Consider the following 17228-nt stretch of genomic DNA (forward strand, 5'->3'; position numbering starts at 1 on the left):
CTCACAAGTTACAGATTCTTCTTCAATATCCAGATAGCAGTAGTCGTTTGATGATTTAGCTAAGGAAAGCCACACAAGCAGCGGATGACAGGATGCTGTAAGCAGTGGATGCCACTCAACACTGTGCTGACTTCTGCAAGCATCCCAACTAGGATGCACTACCAAAGACTAGTGATCTCTTAAAAGAAAAAAACAATTATGTTGATTAAATGTATAAGCCAGAATCTAACTGGTGCTAAAATAGATAAGCCTCAGTCAATTCAAACACAGTTGAATCAGATAGCACCTGCAGAAGTTAGACTCTCACTTTTGTTTGCACGATCAAGCTACAGAATTGGCAGATTCAGAAAGCATGCAATTTATAACTTCCTTTAATAAATGTACTGTTGCGGCGGAAACACAAAAATATAAGTATGTACACAAAATATAACCTGCTGTGTCGTCTAATTAGCAATACTCAAAACCTTAACCGGAGACAAATCTATCTTCTTTTGCCTTTGCCCTTGCCTTTTTTCCTAGACTTCTTGTTTTCTTTATGTTTGCTTGCCTTGGTTTGACTGCTTGAAGAAGCCTCAGGTATTGCAACAGCTTCCCTCATGTTTGGATCACAACCTTGAGTGTTATCAATATCATTATCGTCATCGCTTGGAGATGCTTCCTTGGGTACAGCTTCCTTCTGTGGGATTAATTTGTCCATTAGAGGTTCCAAGCTTGCTCTCAGGCCCTTCCACTTTGAATAGAGATCTGCTTTTGTTGGGCAGCCTTCTTGTGTTCCTTCAGACCTGGCAAAACCAAATAACGTTTAGAATGTCATACCGAAAAGTGTAATCAGAAATCAGAATCCTACTAAACTATTGCAACTCTTTTGTAGTGACTCGTTTAATTTTACCTTGCGATATGGCTTGCCACTCTAATTTGTTCGACGATACATTAGTTATTCTTTAAGTCTAATTTGCATCTACAATTCCATTATAACTCGCAAACCAATTTATATCCTAAAGTTGATTGTTTCATTTTTTTCACTTTTTTTGAAAAATGGCTTGGTGCACCAGATGTCATTAGTAACATAATCACTCCATTAAAGATGTCAGAAACTTTCAAACAACTATTGAAATAAATATGTATGCAAAGATATAAAATGTTTGATCTTAAAATGACAAGTGATACTTTAAATAGCACGAGGGGTTCCAAGAAGCCAGTAATGTTAACTTTGCAAAATCCATTGTATCACTGAAAAGAATTACTGATACATGTGATTTACAACTGGAAAGGGCGGAGGATACCTTAAGAAATGAAACCGGAAGTTGTATGAAGTTTGCTTAAATTACCATAAAACTGAGTGCTGCTGATAGTGCCTAGCTGAGTAAACTAACATTCGAACAATGTAATGAGCCTACCAAAGAATGACATTAAGAATTATTCTGAAATAAAGAAATATTCTAGTTTTAACAGTAAGTAAATTGAAAACGAAGCAAATTAGGAGAAAAACAACACAAGAGAACATCATGTTGTACAAATTTCTAATTCCTAGTGTAGTTCTTAATTGTGGTGATGCCTCTAGAACAATTGATAGCCATCTGTTTAATACATCACCTCATTGTAGCAAGCAATTGGAGTTCAACATGCAAATTCCTCATTTCTGCCATCAAGTGCCCTTCAGAATCCTTCAATTGGTCTTTCTGTTTTATCCAATTCATTGTGGTGCCAAATATATTAATAGTATCCTCGACCTTTGATTTAACATCAAAAGTAAACACCATTAGTTCATAAGATAAACTCAATATGTATGAGGCAGTAAAAACAATAGATAATATTAGCAACTCCCTTACATCATCATATTTCCCAGATAGAAATTCTTCAAGCTTCTGCCTGAAATGTTTGCATTGTTCTGCGAGTTCCTTACCAAATTCTCGGTCTCCAAGTCCTGGACCTTGATCTTTCTCATGTGAAACATTTGAAGGTATAGAGTCAACTTCCTGGTTTCTATTATTGGAAGGATCAATTACAATAGAGCCTTTTTCTATTGGTTTTCTTTCTGATTGTTTGCTCTGAAATATCATTTTCTTTTCTGGAAACAATAGGGCAAAAACTTTTTCTGTGCACCGTAAGTGCTCGGAGTTAATAGTCAAAGCATTCAAACTTGAGAGCATCACAGGACTTTCTGCAGAACAGACTATGACTAAAGAATTTCCCACCATTCGTAATGCCTCAGCAAATACTCCTATAAACTGAAAACTACCACCAGCTCCATAATTTTTTGCTTGGTGAAGAAGCTGCACTGAGAACGCCTTAGGCAAATCTTCATATATTTTATTCTCCGAAAGAAACCTCCCAATTGCATAAGTACTCCTTCCAGCATTCAAGTGAGTCAGATAAAGTATAATAACCAGTTTTAGTGCAAGTAGAGGATATGATTCCCTACGCATGGAAGACTTGTTCATCCAGGCAAATAACTGATGTTTATCTCCTAGAAGGATTTTGATGGTTTCTATTATGTATCCGAGTGACAATTGGACAGTGTTCTGCGAGAGATCAGGGACTGAAGACAAGCAAGCCGTCATATAGCCCTTACAACCATGGCATTTGATCATTTCAAGGAGAGAAGATTTTGTAGTAAAAAAATGTCCACCAAGACCCCGGCATGATGATGCAAAAAACGTTAGGCACTCAATAAGGTAGATAAAGCAGTGAGGCGACAGGTAATCAATCTCATTTTTCCAATATACGTTAAACGAACTTTGCAATGCGCTCTCAAAAGTGGATATTACAGGAAACCTTGCAAATCCGAAATTCAAAAAAGTTCTATATTGTTCAATAAAATCTCTCCAAGGTTGCATATCAGTCAAGCAGTTCATGATCATTTTGAACAATTCATCAGATAATTGTCCTGTGAGAAAGAGCAACATCACCAGCCTACCAATTTGCCCATGTGTCAGTTTACCATTCCTACGTTCTAGGATTCCAGTAAGGGAGACATCAATTATCTCCATAGCAGTCTTGTTTTCATGAAGAAATATCACATTTTCCATTGTGTCATTTCTCCAGTCTAATGGGAAAATTATGTCAAAGTACCAAGTTTGGGACAAATTGTAGTATCCATGTACCTTATTCATACTACTCTTATTCATACTACTTGCTGATGTTAATTCTGACTCAATAAGGAACTTGGCAACTTCATATATCCAAATGGCCATCCTCCCTCTGCAGAATGAATATAGATTCTTTTGCACATAAAAGTTATGCAGGGCTTGCAAACAATCAAGTAATTTCATACCAACTGAAAATAACTCAGTACTCCAATAACTTTTAGCACATGATATGCACTCGCTGGCACTCAACCAAACCAGGTTTTTTTTCTTTACTAGAGAAAATTTTACAGTATTTTTTACCCAATAGGCTTCTGGATTTTGGATAAAATACATGTTTTTTTCATCCAATGTTCTGACACCAAAATATTCAAGATAGAACTCTTCATACCTTGAGCCATCTTTGGTTAATTTAGGGTCATCAAGGTGGGACAGCAGATCCAGTATCACTGCTTTCCAAAGGTTCCAAGCATACATCATTGTATCAACAGAGAGGCACTTTTGAGATATAATATCATTCACATGCTTGTCAGAATCAAAGACTGAAACTTGTCCATGGAGAAATTTAAAGGGTTTCGATTCAATATGGACGTCAAGTATTGCTCGACTGCTAAATACTTCCTGTCTAAGGTTGCGGTGCTTTTGAGCCTCAACCAAGTGTCTTGACATGTCAGACAAGCTTTTCTCTCTATCTGATAATATATCTGCTTCCAGGAAAACATATTCCTGAAATGAACCTGACTTCCACTGTGCTAGTTCTTTTGCTTTCATCAAATGGTTCTCCTTTTCTGCATATCTCTTCAGTGGCCACCCCTTGCTTCCAGATGACCAAAGTGAGCTCATAAGAACATGTAAAAGAAGCAACGTAGTTGCCTCCTCAAAACAGTTAGCTTTATCAAGGATCTCTGCCTCTAATAACATATTTCCTTTGTTTCTTGCAATGCTTGCAGCCTCTATATAGTTTCCTAATTCTAGCTCCACAGTTAGCAAATCATCAATACGATTATTGGACTTCAAGAAATGATGAACTACATCCAGGAAACGCAGACGTACATCATTTGACTGGAAAGCTTTAACAAACATCATCATGCATTGAATATCTCCAAGCTCTAGATAGTGTTGGGTACAATTCTCCAGATAAGATGATATCATCTCATTCAGTTCATGCTTCTGTCTTCCATCAGTACAAGAAGCTTCATTCCATTGTTCAATAATTTTCAATCCTGTCTCAAAAATCCTCCCCTTGGAACAAACTAATAGGCATTCTGATAAGAATTTTCCTTTAGCATATGCATGAGCAGCATCAGTCCAACACTCTGCCATTGCAAAACAGTCCCCCGCATCTTTAAGCCTTGATATGCCACATTTCTCCATATAAATCATACCTGCATAAATGACGATCAAATAAAGAAAGGATAACACAAGTATATGATATTCATGAGGAAAGTTGAAGTTTTAGGAAATGTTGGAGTCTGGCATAAACATGTCAGGAAAAAAAAAGGACTTTGTTTAATGTTAAGCAGTAGTTAACATGCTAAAATAGATTTCAATTTTTATATTTCTATGAAACTAACATCTTATGTTAACACGACAACAACGTTAAATGCTACAATCCAATCAAATAGCATGCCTATTGAAAGAACTCAAATAAGAAATGCAGAAGATAAAGACGATAGTCTCCGTATATGTAACCTGCTTCTTTGAAGTCATTCAATTTAATGTAACAGGTAGCAGCACTTTCTAGTTTGTCAATGGATTCATAGATCTCAGCAGCTCTTTTTAGGGCAATCTCACCCATATCCGTATTTGTAGAGATAACATGGTCAGCATGCGCAACAAGACCTGCTGCCTTAGCCCACTTTTCGTTGTATTCATCCCCAGCTTTCTCAAAGCACACAGCAGCCAGATCAAAGTTCCCCTCATTAAATAGCTGAAAAAGAGAAAAAAAAATTATGGTTTGATGATTAATCCTTGAGAATTTACAGTATATTTATATTTCAGGTAAAGCCTTAAGTAAATAGAAAGTAAATATGCAAATGGCTGTTTCACACCAATAAGCATATGAAACACAAACCTCAATACCACGTAATCTCCAATCCTCTGCACTACTTGCTACCTTCATGGCCTGTGCAAGGGAAGAATCCAAGTGTCTTTCTTGGACAAGGCATAGCCTCTTCCAATAATCAAACATCGGTTTAGAATACTCATCGGTATTCTCACAAATCCAGAGTCTCTGCTTTGTGCGAGTTATGGCAACATAGAGCTGCTTCAATTCCGAACAAAGAAGATTGTGTCTTTCCAGTTCAAATGAAGGAAATGTCCTTGAAACAGAAGGTTCAAGAATATCACGGTGCTTCATATACTCGTATGTTACTCTCCACTTCTTTTTCAGTGGTGAAGTTCCAAAGAAATTATAAAGCAAAACATCCTGCACAGTATATCAAATTAGTTATGATGATCCAAAAAACATTGTGGTTGTCATTATTTTTGTTAAATCAATATATACACACACTTGAAGTTAAACAACATCCAGTAGATAGTTACCTCAAATTCAAGGCCCTTACATTCTAATATAGTCAGAACAAGAGCTTGTTTCCCAATTTGATCAAATATTTGCTCCTTGGTGACAGTATCACGGACGAGAATGACTTGTTCAGCTCCAAATCCACTCAGGCATCTCTGACCGCTACCACTGTTTCCAAAAATAGTAAGAATAGCATTCTCATCATTACTAGATTCAAGCAATACAGGTGCTTCTCCACATATTAAACTAAACTCTGGAATCAATTTATCAACACTCAGTGGGAAGAAGTAGTAAAGGAGGTCCATAATGCTCTGGGCCAATCCCAAAATACCAGCATGAGTTCGAAAGTTTTGATTTAACTGAAACAAATCTGTCACATGTATTTCTCTTTCCTTCTTTTTCTGCTGATATCCACTATTGACCTCTGAAAGGAACTCCGTATAGAAAAGGGAACGGATATCCTCAAACCGGAAATCAATTCCTCTGGCAATAGTCTGTGCTGTGTCTCCTGCAAAAGTGTAGCCTTCCTCGAAGTTCTTACAGACATACCTAAGAAGTCCAATCTGTCTTAAAGTGAGATCCTGAACCTCATCAATATAAACAAAATCAATCATATCCCCTGCAAAGCCATTGCGAGCAAGCTGTTGATGCAGGTCATTGACAAAATCAGACAAATCAAATTCCCCATATAGAAGTTTTTTATTCTCATAATCAATAAAAATGTCATATATTGTCTCTCTAGTTTCTCTGCTTAAAGTTGAGACTCGCTTCTCTGACAAAAGAAGGTAATCTTCCCTTTTAAGTTTACCAGCATGAACTGTTCCTGAATCCATTCCACCCTTGATGTGGGAAATTATCTGTGTGAAAACAGTGGATGGATTGACTGTTTTAGTAAGCTGTTTATTAAAATGGGGCCAATAGGACCCAACAAATTTATCATAGTTGACTTCTTTACTCTGGATAAGAGATTGCAAGGCAAATGACTTTGCACATCCTCTTTGGTTTGGTATAACTCCCCACTTATTGTAGTACTTGTCAAAGAAAGAATTGAAAGTGCCATCAAGCATCATCAGAAACTTCCGAAATGTAATGACCAAAGGGTAATGCTCTTGCTTTAGACTAGTAAAACTGTCAGGTATATCTAATAAATCAGATAATTCACTTTTATCATTCATCTCCAGAGAAATTGCTGGACCACAAAAGTCATAACCAGAAGCAATGCTGGAAACATTGCAACAAACCATGGTTAATAGACTCAAAAGCACTAGAGATATAGACGAGCCATGCCTTAAAACCACTGTTAATCTTAGATAACTCATTTTCTGTATTGAAAAAGACCAATTGGTAATGTGCAAGTTTTAAAGGGAAAATATACCACCAATCATGGTGAAGATCTGGTGGCTCAAGATGTATAAGAAATGAGGTAAAATAATAAACCAATCGAAGCTACAACTTTTAAAGGGCAAAAATACCAGCAATCTAGGCTACAATTCGATTTGCAGATTAAGTTCAAAATTCAATGGTATTTATAGTAAGCCTTGAAATTAGAATGGCAGTAAAAGTGTCCTTAAACATCATAACCTACAAGCTCTGAGTAAATAATAGTAAAAGAATACGACTCCTAATAGCTAAAGACAAATAAAAACTTCCACTTAACTATGAACTGATGATGAGGATAACATTCATTAAAATTTTAAATCAAATGGAAAAAAAATGATCAGTTCTAGATGTAAAGATTCCACAGGCAGCAGACCTTTGCAGTTGGCATATGTGGCTCCTGATTGCAGAACATAGTTTGGAGCTAACAGTAAGAAAAACCTGCTTTAAGAAATGTCCTTTATTTGGACTAGAATGCTTCTTTAGTACAACACTTCTGTCAGCAGCATCAGATAAACCAAAAATTTCAGAAGCACCTTCGGAAGCAATAGAATACAGTTGTTCCTTCTGAATTAGTTTCATGGTCAGTATTGTTGTTTTCCCTGTCCCTGACCGACCTAAAATAAAAGTGCTTAGTGGAAAAAGGATTATCTCCTTTTCTTGATCATTTAGTTCGAATGGAATAAATACATCAGTCCCATCATTAGCTATTAACAAATGCCTTACTACTCTAGATGATAAGGAATAGAATTTCATTAATAGAAGGCTCTCATTGACTTTTGAATCCTCCATATGACTCGATGAATCCAATTGTACAGCATCTTCCTCTGTAGTTGATCTGGCTTTTTTTAATGTCTTGTAACGAATCATATCGCAGACAACATTCCAACTCATCGGCACTTCAAGATTCCTATTAAGTACCAGCAAAATTATATTAAACAGAGAGGAGAAAAAAATGGCTGCAGAAACAAGAATATACAATAAACCTCACAAATAACAAAGAACAAAATACTGCTAACGATAGAAAAATAATAATATAACTTATTTAAATATGTTGTTTCAAACTGAACCATAGAATGACAGTGCCTAGCAATATCAAAGGTCAGCTATAATTAAACTGAACACTGGAGTATCATATCAAGATTTGCTTTAGACTTAGGTAATATATTTAATGATCAAGCCAAGGAAAAGCATGAGGAAAATTAGGTTAAGCACGTCTCAACTGCCAAGATTGCAATTCTTAGAAGTACAAACATAGTTTAAGATGTATAGTTAAAACTTAAAAGGGCATAATACTAATAATTTGTACAAACATAAATGTTCTTGAACCATATTTTTTATAATGTCCAACTTTTGACATGATTAAAAGTGTAACTCAAAAGAATCAGCTAATGTGAACATTGACCTAGTCAGGGTATGCTTGGTTTAGCTAGGAATTATTTTGCAGCCAACTGATGTTGGTTATGCATTGTTATCATGTTTTAAAGCTGTTTATAATCAAATAGGCAAAAGAGTAAATGTCAATTATGAGTGCAGTTCAGTCGCAGGAAAAAGAAAGATATCAGAAATTATAGAACAATGATGAAGAATGCGAAATTCATTGCAGCTAAGAAAAGTGAATATACCCTTCAACACAAGCAGCTTTGCAGTGTTTCAAATAAACCTCTGTGTACGTTGAAAATATATGATCAAGACGTGATACAAGTCTTGCAATCTGTTCAAATGGTCGGAGATCCCACACCTTTATTACCTGGACATATCTTTCATCCTTAATGATGTCAACAGTCCAGATGAGATAAAGATCCTTAACCCTTGAAATTCTTACAAGATCAAATGAATCAGATATGCCTTGTATTTTAGATTTTGACCGCAAACCTTTGGAAAGCCTTAGCAGCAAATGAATTACTTCCTGCTTAGCATGAAGCTGTCTCAATCTTAAAAAGGACTTTTTGAAGTCATCACTAAACAGCACCTGTATATTGTACAAGAAAGATAATCTGATTAGCATTTTGCATGCTTATAAAAATAGTCAACAGAACATCAAAATCAAACATTTGAACATAACAAACTATAAAAGCCAGTCACATAACAAAATGTGGGATGTAAAAACATGCACCAAGTCAGGCAGTGGGCACCAGAGGGGGGCCTGACCACACTAAAAGTCATCTTCTCTGAAGAAATGTATCTATAAATTACACTAATCATGAAAAGAAATTAGTCTCCTTACTATAAAACTATATGACCAGTGAATTGGGCAGTATATAGGATATTACTGTAAGTTTGCATCCATAAAAATCATGTTCTGCTCAATAAAGTTGTACAGTATTGCCTACTAATTTTAAACTATTCTATAAAACAGCATATGTACTAATTTTAAAATTGCAAAACATTGAGACAAATGTCAATATGGACTACAACAGATAATGTTGGTGCTTCACCTATAGAAGTTGTATCTAAACTTAATGAAATGCCCTAATGAGACGATACACATGAAGATGCATGAACATACTACTGTATTAAAGTTTTTGAGCTTCTTGGTTATGCTATTTTGGAAAATATTCAGTTGATGTTTAATTGTATATTTCTTGTTTAGTACTTGGTTTTCTATTCAATGTCCTTCGATGGAATATTTTGGACAATGTTCCTGTTTATTTGTGGTTCGATGTCAATTGTATTGTTTATTTCTTTTCTATTTTTCATTTTCTGTGCTACTACATTCCTTCTTAAGTCTTCACAAACAGAAACAAGGTGGAAACATCTCTACTTATTTACTGGCAACAAAAATGAAAATGATAAAGTGCATAAGTAATAAAGTTAACAATTTTCCTGGTAAATTTCACAAGAAAGCAAAAAAAGACAGCTAAATACTCTTCAATAATTCTTGTAATTGAAGGGTATACCTTCCATCTTGAACCGCTGAGAAGAACTGAATCTGATCTTAGCAAATCATCAAGCTGATCAAGTTCATGCTTTACATGCAAAATTGATTTAGCCAAACAGACATCATCATTAGCATCGAAATAACATTTTCGTGCCTTTGCATCAAGAACTAAGCATTTCCATATGGTGTCACTTCTTTCTAATGTTTTTGCATTTCCCACAATCCAGAGACAGTGCCTACAATAAGCATAAACCACTTGATCTTAACAACATAAAGGCTTCTGGAAATATAAATAAGCATTTACAAGCATAATTGTGACTGTCATTTAACATTCTTGTGTGGCTATGTGAAGAGTACCTAGCCCTTGTCAAAGCAACATTAGTCCTTTGATGATCTTGAAGAAAACCAATATTAGCTTTATCACTAGACCTCACCGTCGAAAGTATAATAACATCATCCTCTTCACCTTGAAATCCATCAATAGACTTCACTCTTATCCTAAAGCCATCATATGCCCCATATTTGTTTCCAAGTTTTTCCTTGATTGCATTTACTTGAGAACTATATGGTGAAATGACTCCAATGCTAAGTATTTGACCAGAAGCTTCCCAATCTGTAAAAACAAGAGAACACATCCATGACAGGTGGAAAAAACTACATGATCAGTTCATCAGGAAACTGTTCCTTGATATAGTTATATAATATTTGCTAGCATAACAACCATAGCCCTGGCAAAGAATTAGGTATAATTGACTGAAGGAGAATTGTCAATTCACACATCCTATGTGGACGATCCACTAAAGAGAGAAGGAATGGTTTAACAAAGTTAGTATCAATAGGAAAGACTTCAAACTAGTTCTTCCTAAAACAGCATAATTTTGTCAGCCTTCTTCTCATTCTGCATGCTTAATAAAAAATCTTCTGACATCGCATATGCTCAGATCAAGTTTAATATGTTCTTCGGTTTAATACTACGAATAGCTACAATTCATTGACTCTTTTAAGCATTAACTTCTTAAGTTTATCATTTTGATTCAGACCATATAGAATAGCATAATAGCCAAAAAATTATAACTAAACAAAATTAAAGCCACACACAAAAAGCAACCAGTAGCTGATATTTTCTGAATTACATTTCCATTAAATTGCAAAAATGGAATAGAATAGAAAGTCAAGTAATGGGGGTCTTAGAAATCTTGAATGTTCTCCAGATTATGCAGGCTAGTCCAGCTAAAAAGTCACACCCCAGAATAAAATTTCATCTTCTCACACAATTCAGTTTGTCTCCCTATATTTCTTTTTTGTTTTTGTGTCATGCCTTGACATAGTTACATAACATGGTCAACTTGAATCTACTCTTCTGAACAAGTAAAATATCACTCGCATATGTTCTTGGTTTAAAGAAAATCAAGGCCAATGGTCTGAAATCTGAATGTTGGCATAAAAGTCCACCAAGCTCCTCAAAGTCTAGATATAAAAAAAATTAAAGGTACTGGTTATTTTCTAAGAACGAGTTCATCCAATTTTATCATGCCTTTTTGTTGCCAATTCAGGACAATCGACCTCCCCTGGGGGAAAGGATGTTCTGGGATGCAGACTTATGCTGCCAATATATGAGTAAGTTTGTGTTGAGTACTAAAGTACTACATAAAAAAAGTTATTTAGCAAACAGTAGTCAAGGTTGGTGCATTAGGCTGCATTGTGTAAAAGAAAATGATAGAACTAAGCAGACAGATTGTTTAGGTCCCTGAAATTACGCATGAAAAAAAGGGATTCTTCATGACAAATAGAGCAAGAATAGATTATGGCATGAAAAAAAAAAAGAAAAATGCAAAAGCATCATTTGTGCTATTAAAAATTTTAAAAGATAAACTTTAAAACATGAAGAAAACATACGTATAAATAGTCTTTGGACCAAATGCAGTACAACAACAACTTCAACCAAGTTTCTCTTGCTATTCCCATGTTCATCCACCTCTTCTATCCCATCGGCAACATTTAGAAAAGCGTAAGCACCAAATTTTAGGTCCTTATAATTTTTGTTGTAATTGATGCCCTCAACATTTGGGCCATCAAGAATTTGTTTCTTGTAAAATCTGAAATTTGGGAATAAGCTGATTGAAGGGTGCATGCGGTATTGCATGTTGAGAAGGTGCTTCCTTTGGCCCACAGAACTTAACCTTTCAAAGAGGCTAACACCAAAACCTGCATCCTTGCTAACCTGGGGAACAGAATTAAGAAAACAAAGAAAAAATTGTTATCAGTAACAAGAACATGAAATATGTGAAACATAAAAAAAGATACTTTGTCAGTGAACCTCAAGTAGGTAATACCACCTTCAAAACTGACAAAATTAGTGCACCAGATGAGCCAGCACAAATGGGTTGGGTCAAGTTTTGATGTGGCATGGGACTAGGTTGGGTATAATTACTAACAACTGGTAGGGAATGGTGCAAGGTTCGTATTTTTCTTTTCAGGTGCAAGAGCAGTGTTACATACCCCTGTTTTGGGCCTATCACGTCCTATGAAAATCCAAACAGAAATTTCATACGAATAGTTTCCCTTTGGTTTCTAGTAAATTTAACTTAAAAAATGTCAATAATAGCACATGTATACCCAGAAGCTAATTACATGGAGGCAGTGCAGGAAAACCTAATATAGTCAGCTCTTTTATGGACTGAAGATGATATTATAATTATTGACCGAAGACATGGATGGGGTGAGAACTGGATGGGATTTTTGAATAGAAAGATGAGATGAGTAGAATAAAGAAAAACTACTATGCCTGGTTGTCATCCCTAAGTTGAGGTCCTGAAGTGTATACATTAGACTCCAACTGCTGTAAAACAGTTTCTGAAATAAACCACATTGTATGCTTATGACAAACTTACAATGCTATGAGTATTTAATATTGCTACTGATGTCCATAGGTGTAGTTACAGATAAACCTGGCTTTTCACGGTTGATGGCAACTGACACTCATCTCCCACCAAAATGGCATTGTTCAGCCTATTAAGCCGTAGTGGAATCACTGATTCACATTCCTTAAGTTGAGCAGCTTCATCAATAACTACAATATGAAGAGGATTCATCTCCACATGATGCAACATAGAAGAACTAGAAGCAGTGCAAAATATAAGTGAGGCACTTTGAAGACAATAAGTGCGGATTTGGCTACTGTCCACAGTATTAGGTAGCGAAAGAGAGCTCTGAAGAACTCTCAATAGACAAAGAGATTCAACTCTAGCTTCAGACAATCGTTTACTGGTAGAAAATCCATGTTCTAGAGAGGCAGGGTCGTGAATACTTTTTGTCAGTAAACATTTTGAGTTATCTGGTAGAAGGACCTCTTTCAATTCATCATCACTAAGTTCTTTGTCACATAACAAGTTATGCATCGTTTCAAGCAAATTCAGGAGAGAGGATATTTCAGTTATGTTGCCTGATGAAATGCAATTTGTATGGATCCACAAATTCCTTATACAATTTTCAAGAGGTGTGACCACTGCATTGAATTGCTTCTTAAAGAAATTTGTAAAGGTTAAGGCTTCCTCCTTGTGGCTATTTTCAAGAAACATATGGTACATACAACTGCAGTCCTCAAGCAAACTGACCACTGAAGATATCCTATATTTCCATCCTGTTGATGGTGCAAAGCAATCAACAAGTTGCTCAACACGATAATCCAAAAACACATCTTGGAGCTCATCATCTATTTCCATACGCTCACTGTTTCCAAATAGAAGTACATCCCCAAGGGAAGATGGCAGCCCATGTAGTTTATCCTTTTCATCAGTGTATTTGATCAACTGAAGTAGACGAGAACAGACCCCAACTACTGCAACATTTGTTGGAGCACAGGTAAGGGTTCTGCATTTCATATGCAAGAATGCCCACAGCATAGCACTAACTGTCTTTGTCTTCCCTGTTCCTGGAGGGCCCCATACAAGTTCCACACAGTGTGAATCTCTGCATCCTGTTGCATGAATTGCAGCCCGTACAGCTTCTATTTGTGACAGATTCAGATCAAATGAACATAATTTATCCAATAATTTAGTAAACCAATAGTCATTCACTCCAGATACACTAGTGTCACATGTGGCGGTCACCTGCAAGGAAATAGGAAGAAATATATCTATCGTCATCTAGTAAGGACAAATGTAACGGTTACTAAATGCTTTAAGTGCAGATAAAATGCATAGAAGTACATAAGAAAATAAATGACAAAAGAAACTTGAAAACATGGTCATCTTTACCATTGGCCTGGGTGACAGAACTTCATTGATGATCCTGATGTTGTTATTCATTCCTGATGTGAAACAAAGTGCTTTCCATATCCGAATATTTGTCAATAAGTTAGTCAGAAATAATGCAAATTTGAAGTTACCCATATCATATTCCACATCAGTGAACTTATATAATTTCACAACAAAACCCTTCTGAACATCATCATCCATTGAAACCTCGGTAACCAACGCTAAGCAACAAGCAACATTGTATCTATTGAAATCCCTGACATCCTCTGGCTTCATACTTGATAGAATGAAAAGATCACCATTCCGTGCCTTATAATTTTGACTTCCACAATCTATGTGATTGTTGAGAAATTCAACGTCAATATAATACTCCTGAGTAGTTTTGGATTTTCTCTGTCCGTTTTCTATGGCGAGTATCTTTGCTCGAGGAGCTTTTGAAATATCAACCAAAGAAGAGTGTATTTCTGCACGTGTCTCTTCCATCAAAGGAGCAGCAAAAGATCCAAAATAATGTTCAATTGATAGAAACATAGATGGTATCTTCACCACCTACAGCAGAAGATAAACAAGAAAAGTTACTGAAGCTTATGAGACACATTTGTTTCTTAATTGGACAAAGGCAATGACTTCTAACTACTAAAAAGAGTCAAGTTTACTATCTTAATTGGACAAAATAGACCAGATAAAATTTTAATTATAACAAAAAATAACATCACGACTGCTGGAGAAAAAACATAAATTCCAATTATAAATATGTCAAAATTAGTCCATCAAGGAAAACTTCCAGATCCTGATAGGCATGAACAATAAAAATTCCATTCATGTTATTTTCGACTTGAGATTTTACACACAAAATCTTGATTTTTATGATCATCTTGTCCTGCAACAGTTTTACTGAGATGTCAAGCTACCTGCAAAGTTTATGTGGAACCTAAGACCAATTCTAGTGGCAGCACAAGGAAACTTGAAACTTATAATTGAAGAGCTCAAGCAGAAAAAAGAATCTAACAAAAAACACATTGAATCAAGATAATCATGTTTACTCCCCAAGATAACAGTTGCAAACAATCTAATAACACAACAAGTTTTCCAAATCCATGGTTAGTGAGAAAGGAAACGTAGAAGCATACATGAAGCTCAAGAATCACAAGAGGAGAAAAGAAAGCTGGGTCATTGTGCTTCAGTTAAAACGGCTATAATTCTACTCTTGCTGATCGTTCTTGAAGCGAAAAGAGTCCACCTTTCATTTTACCAAGTCACATCGAAAGGCTCTCCATGAAGTGTGGCCTCACACGAAGAAAGGAAAAAAAGGAATAGCCATATAAAATCTAACGCTGCAAAATTAACATTGTAGCAGATGAATTTTGATTCCATGTTATGCATGTAGTTTTGCATCTGTCGCCTATTGAACATGCAAACGGAACCAGAGCGGCACAATAAACCCATCAAAGACGACGATAAACAGGCTCGTATGCTACAGTCCGGCAGCGGAACGGGCGACGACAAAAACCTGGTTCTGGAGGAGGTTCTCATCGAGAATCTGACCCAGCGACCAAGAAAGAACGATGTCGCCGAGGTCTCCTCGAGGTGGCCTAGGTCGTCCTTCGCCCCCGCCCTCCCCTCGCTCCTCCATACCTCTCACTCCCTTGCCTCTGCGAGCGCTCCGAAACTTCAACCGCAGAGTTCTCCGACGTCCAAATGCAAAATAACGTGCCACGGCAACGAAAGAAGTGTTCTGAAAGCTAAATGGGATCGTTTCTTCGGGCTCAAGGAAAGCCTTTCGCAGCGGGCCGAAAGAGTTGAGTTAACCAGTGATTTGAAGGATCGTACGTCGGGATTACGAAGCATTTATAGCTTTTGATTTCCGATGTAGACTCTGAGAGAGAGAGAGAGAGAGAGAGAGAGAGAGAGAGACCATAGCAAAGTCAAGTCAAGAGAGAGAGAACAGCAAAGGCACGATGGAAAGCAAAAAGAAAGGAAGAGTGGGGAGATGACGCGACCATCGCTTTATGCTTTTCTGATGATTCCTTTCTCCTCTCCGAAGCCGGCCATGAACAGTCTAACGAGTTCACCAACATACAAAGACCACCATGGACTGCTGCATCGATGGCTTCCTTCTTCATGCAGCAAGCGACCTCCACGTCAATCTAAATACAAAACAAAACATGAAACGACGTAATTCCAACACATTAATTTTTCCCCCTGTTTTTTCTTCTAATTCCACTCGATTTTGTCATACAGAATAGCATCAAAACCTCTCTCGATTGAGAGTTAATTTCATATTAAGAACAACATAGCTAACTAAAATAAACAAAATATTTGATGTTAAAGCTTGAGGTGCTAATGCGATGCATAAACAAAAAGAACGGCACAACAAGATATTTGCAAGTATTATTCTATCACACGATGTATCGGCATTATGCCATGGGATTTCAGATAAAATAATTGCACATAAGATAGAGGATTGGAAGTGCCAAACCGGACCTCACCCCTGAATCAAATCTAGTTAAGGATGAGATCCATGTACACCTGGCACTTGTTTCAAGAGTTCGTTACTCTCCCTGTCTTCCCTCCCCAGCCTTCTTTAACTGCCGCCTTCCTCTTCGTCTCCCCTCTCCTCTTTCTTGGCTCCATCAATCTCAGGTTTCTCCATCCTTCGACATGGCTTCGGAAAACCAAGAGGCCATCGTTCTCCGTCAGATGTCCCCCGGGCTTAAGGCTGCATTTTTATGCAGGTTCGTCTTCAGGGTTCAGCAGACGTTCTATCGAGCTCCCTGCACAGCCACCCAGGAGAGCTGGGGAAATGCAAGGTTTGTGTTTGTCTTGGTTTTTCGTTCTTCTGGTGGGTCTCTGATCATCTTGTGGTGATTATAGAGGAAAGCCATGTTGAGCGCTCGGGCATCAAGGACGCGGCTCGGTGCCAACGCAGAGATGTTGCCAGAATCATTGGAAGACTTGAACCGTTTGTGCGATGCCCTGATGATGAAGGATGCCGTGTCCAATGAAAAGGTACAGGGGATTCTTTGCACGATCTGAAGATCTTGTTAGATGTAAGCCGTAGGGTGGTATGAAAACATGGTGGAAGAGTGCTTGATGAGGAAGCA

At 36.9% G+C, this 17228-nt stretch overlaps 1 protein-coding gene across 1 annotated transcript; it reads right to left on the bottom strand.

The window, feature by feature from the left end:
• Window positions 1-342: 342 nt before the first annotated feature.
• LOC135673512 (uncharacterized) lies at window positions 343-15874 on the bottom strand. Its single transcript, XM_065182541.1, has 14 exons — window positions 15635-15874; window positions 14125-14673; window positions 12817-13977; window positions 11765-12089; window positions 10226-10481; window positions 9888-10104; window positions 8613-8959; window positions 7364-7897; window positions 5631-6831; window positions 5161-5514; window positions 4779-5016; window positions 1830-4471; window positions 1594-1730; window positions 343-782 (listed from the first exon to the last, which is right to left on the bottom strand). The coding sequence occupies exons 1-14, from the start codon at window positions 15755-15757 to the stop codon at window positions 482-484; spliced, it is 8385 nt and encodes a 2794-aa protein (XP_065038613.1). The 5' UTR covers window positions 15758-15874; the 3' UTR covers window positions 343-481.
• Between the last annotated feature and the right edge of the window lie 1354 nt (window positions 15875-17228).

Source organism: Musa acuminata, chromosome BXJ1-5 (genome assembly GCF_036884655.1).
Source record: "Musa acuminata AAA Group cultivar baxijiao chromosome BXJ1-5, Cavendish_Baxijiao_AAA, whole genome shotgun sequence".
Taxonomy (NCBI): Eukaryota; Viridiplantae; Streptophyta; class Magnoliopsida; order Zingiberales; family Musaceae; genus Musa; species Musa acuminata.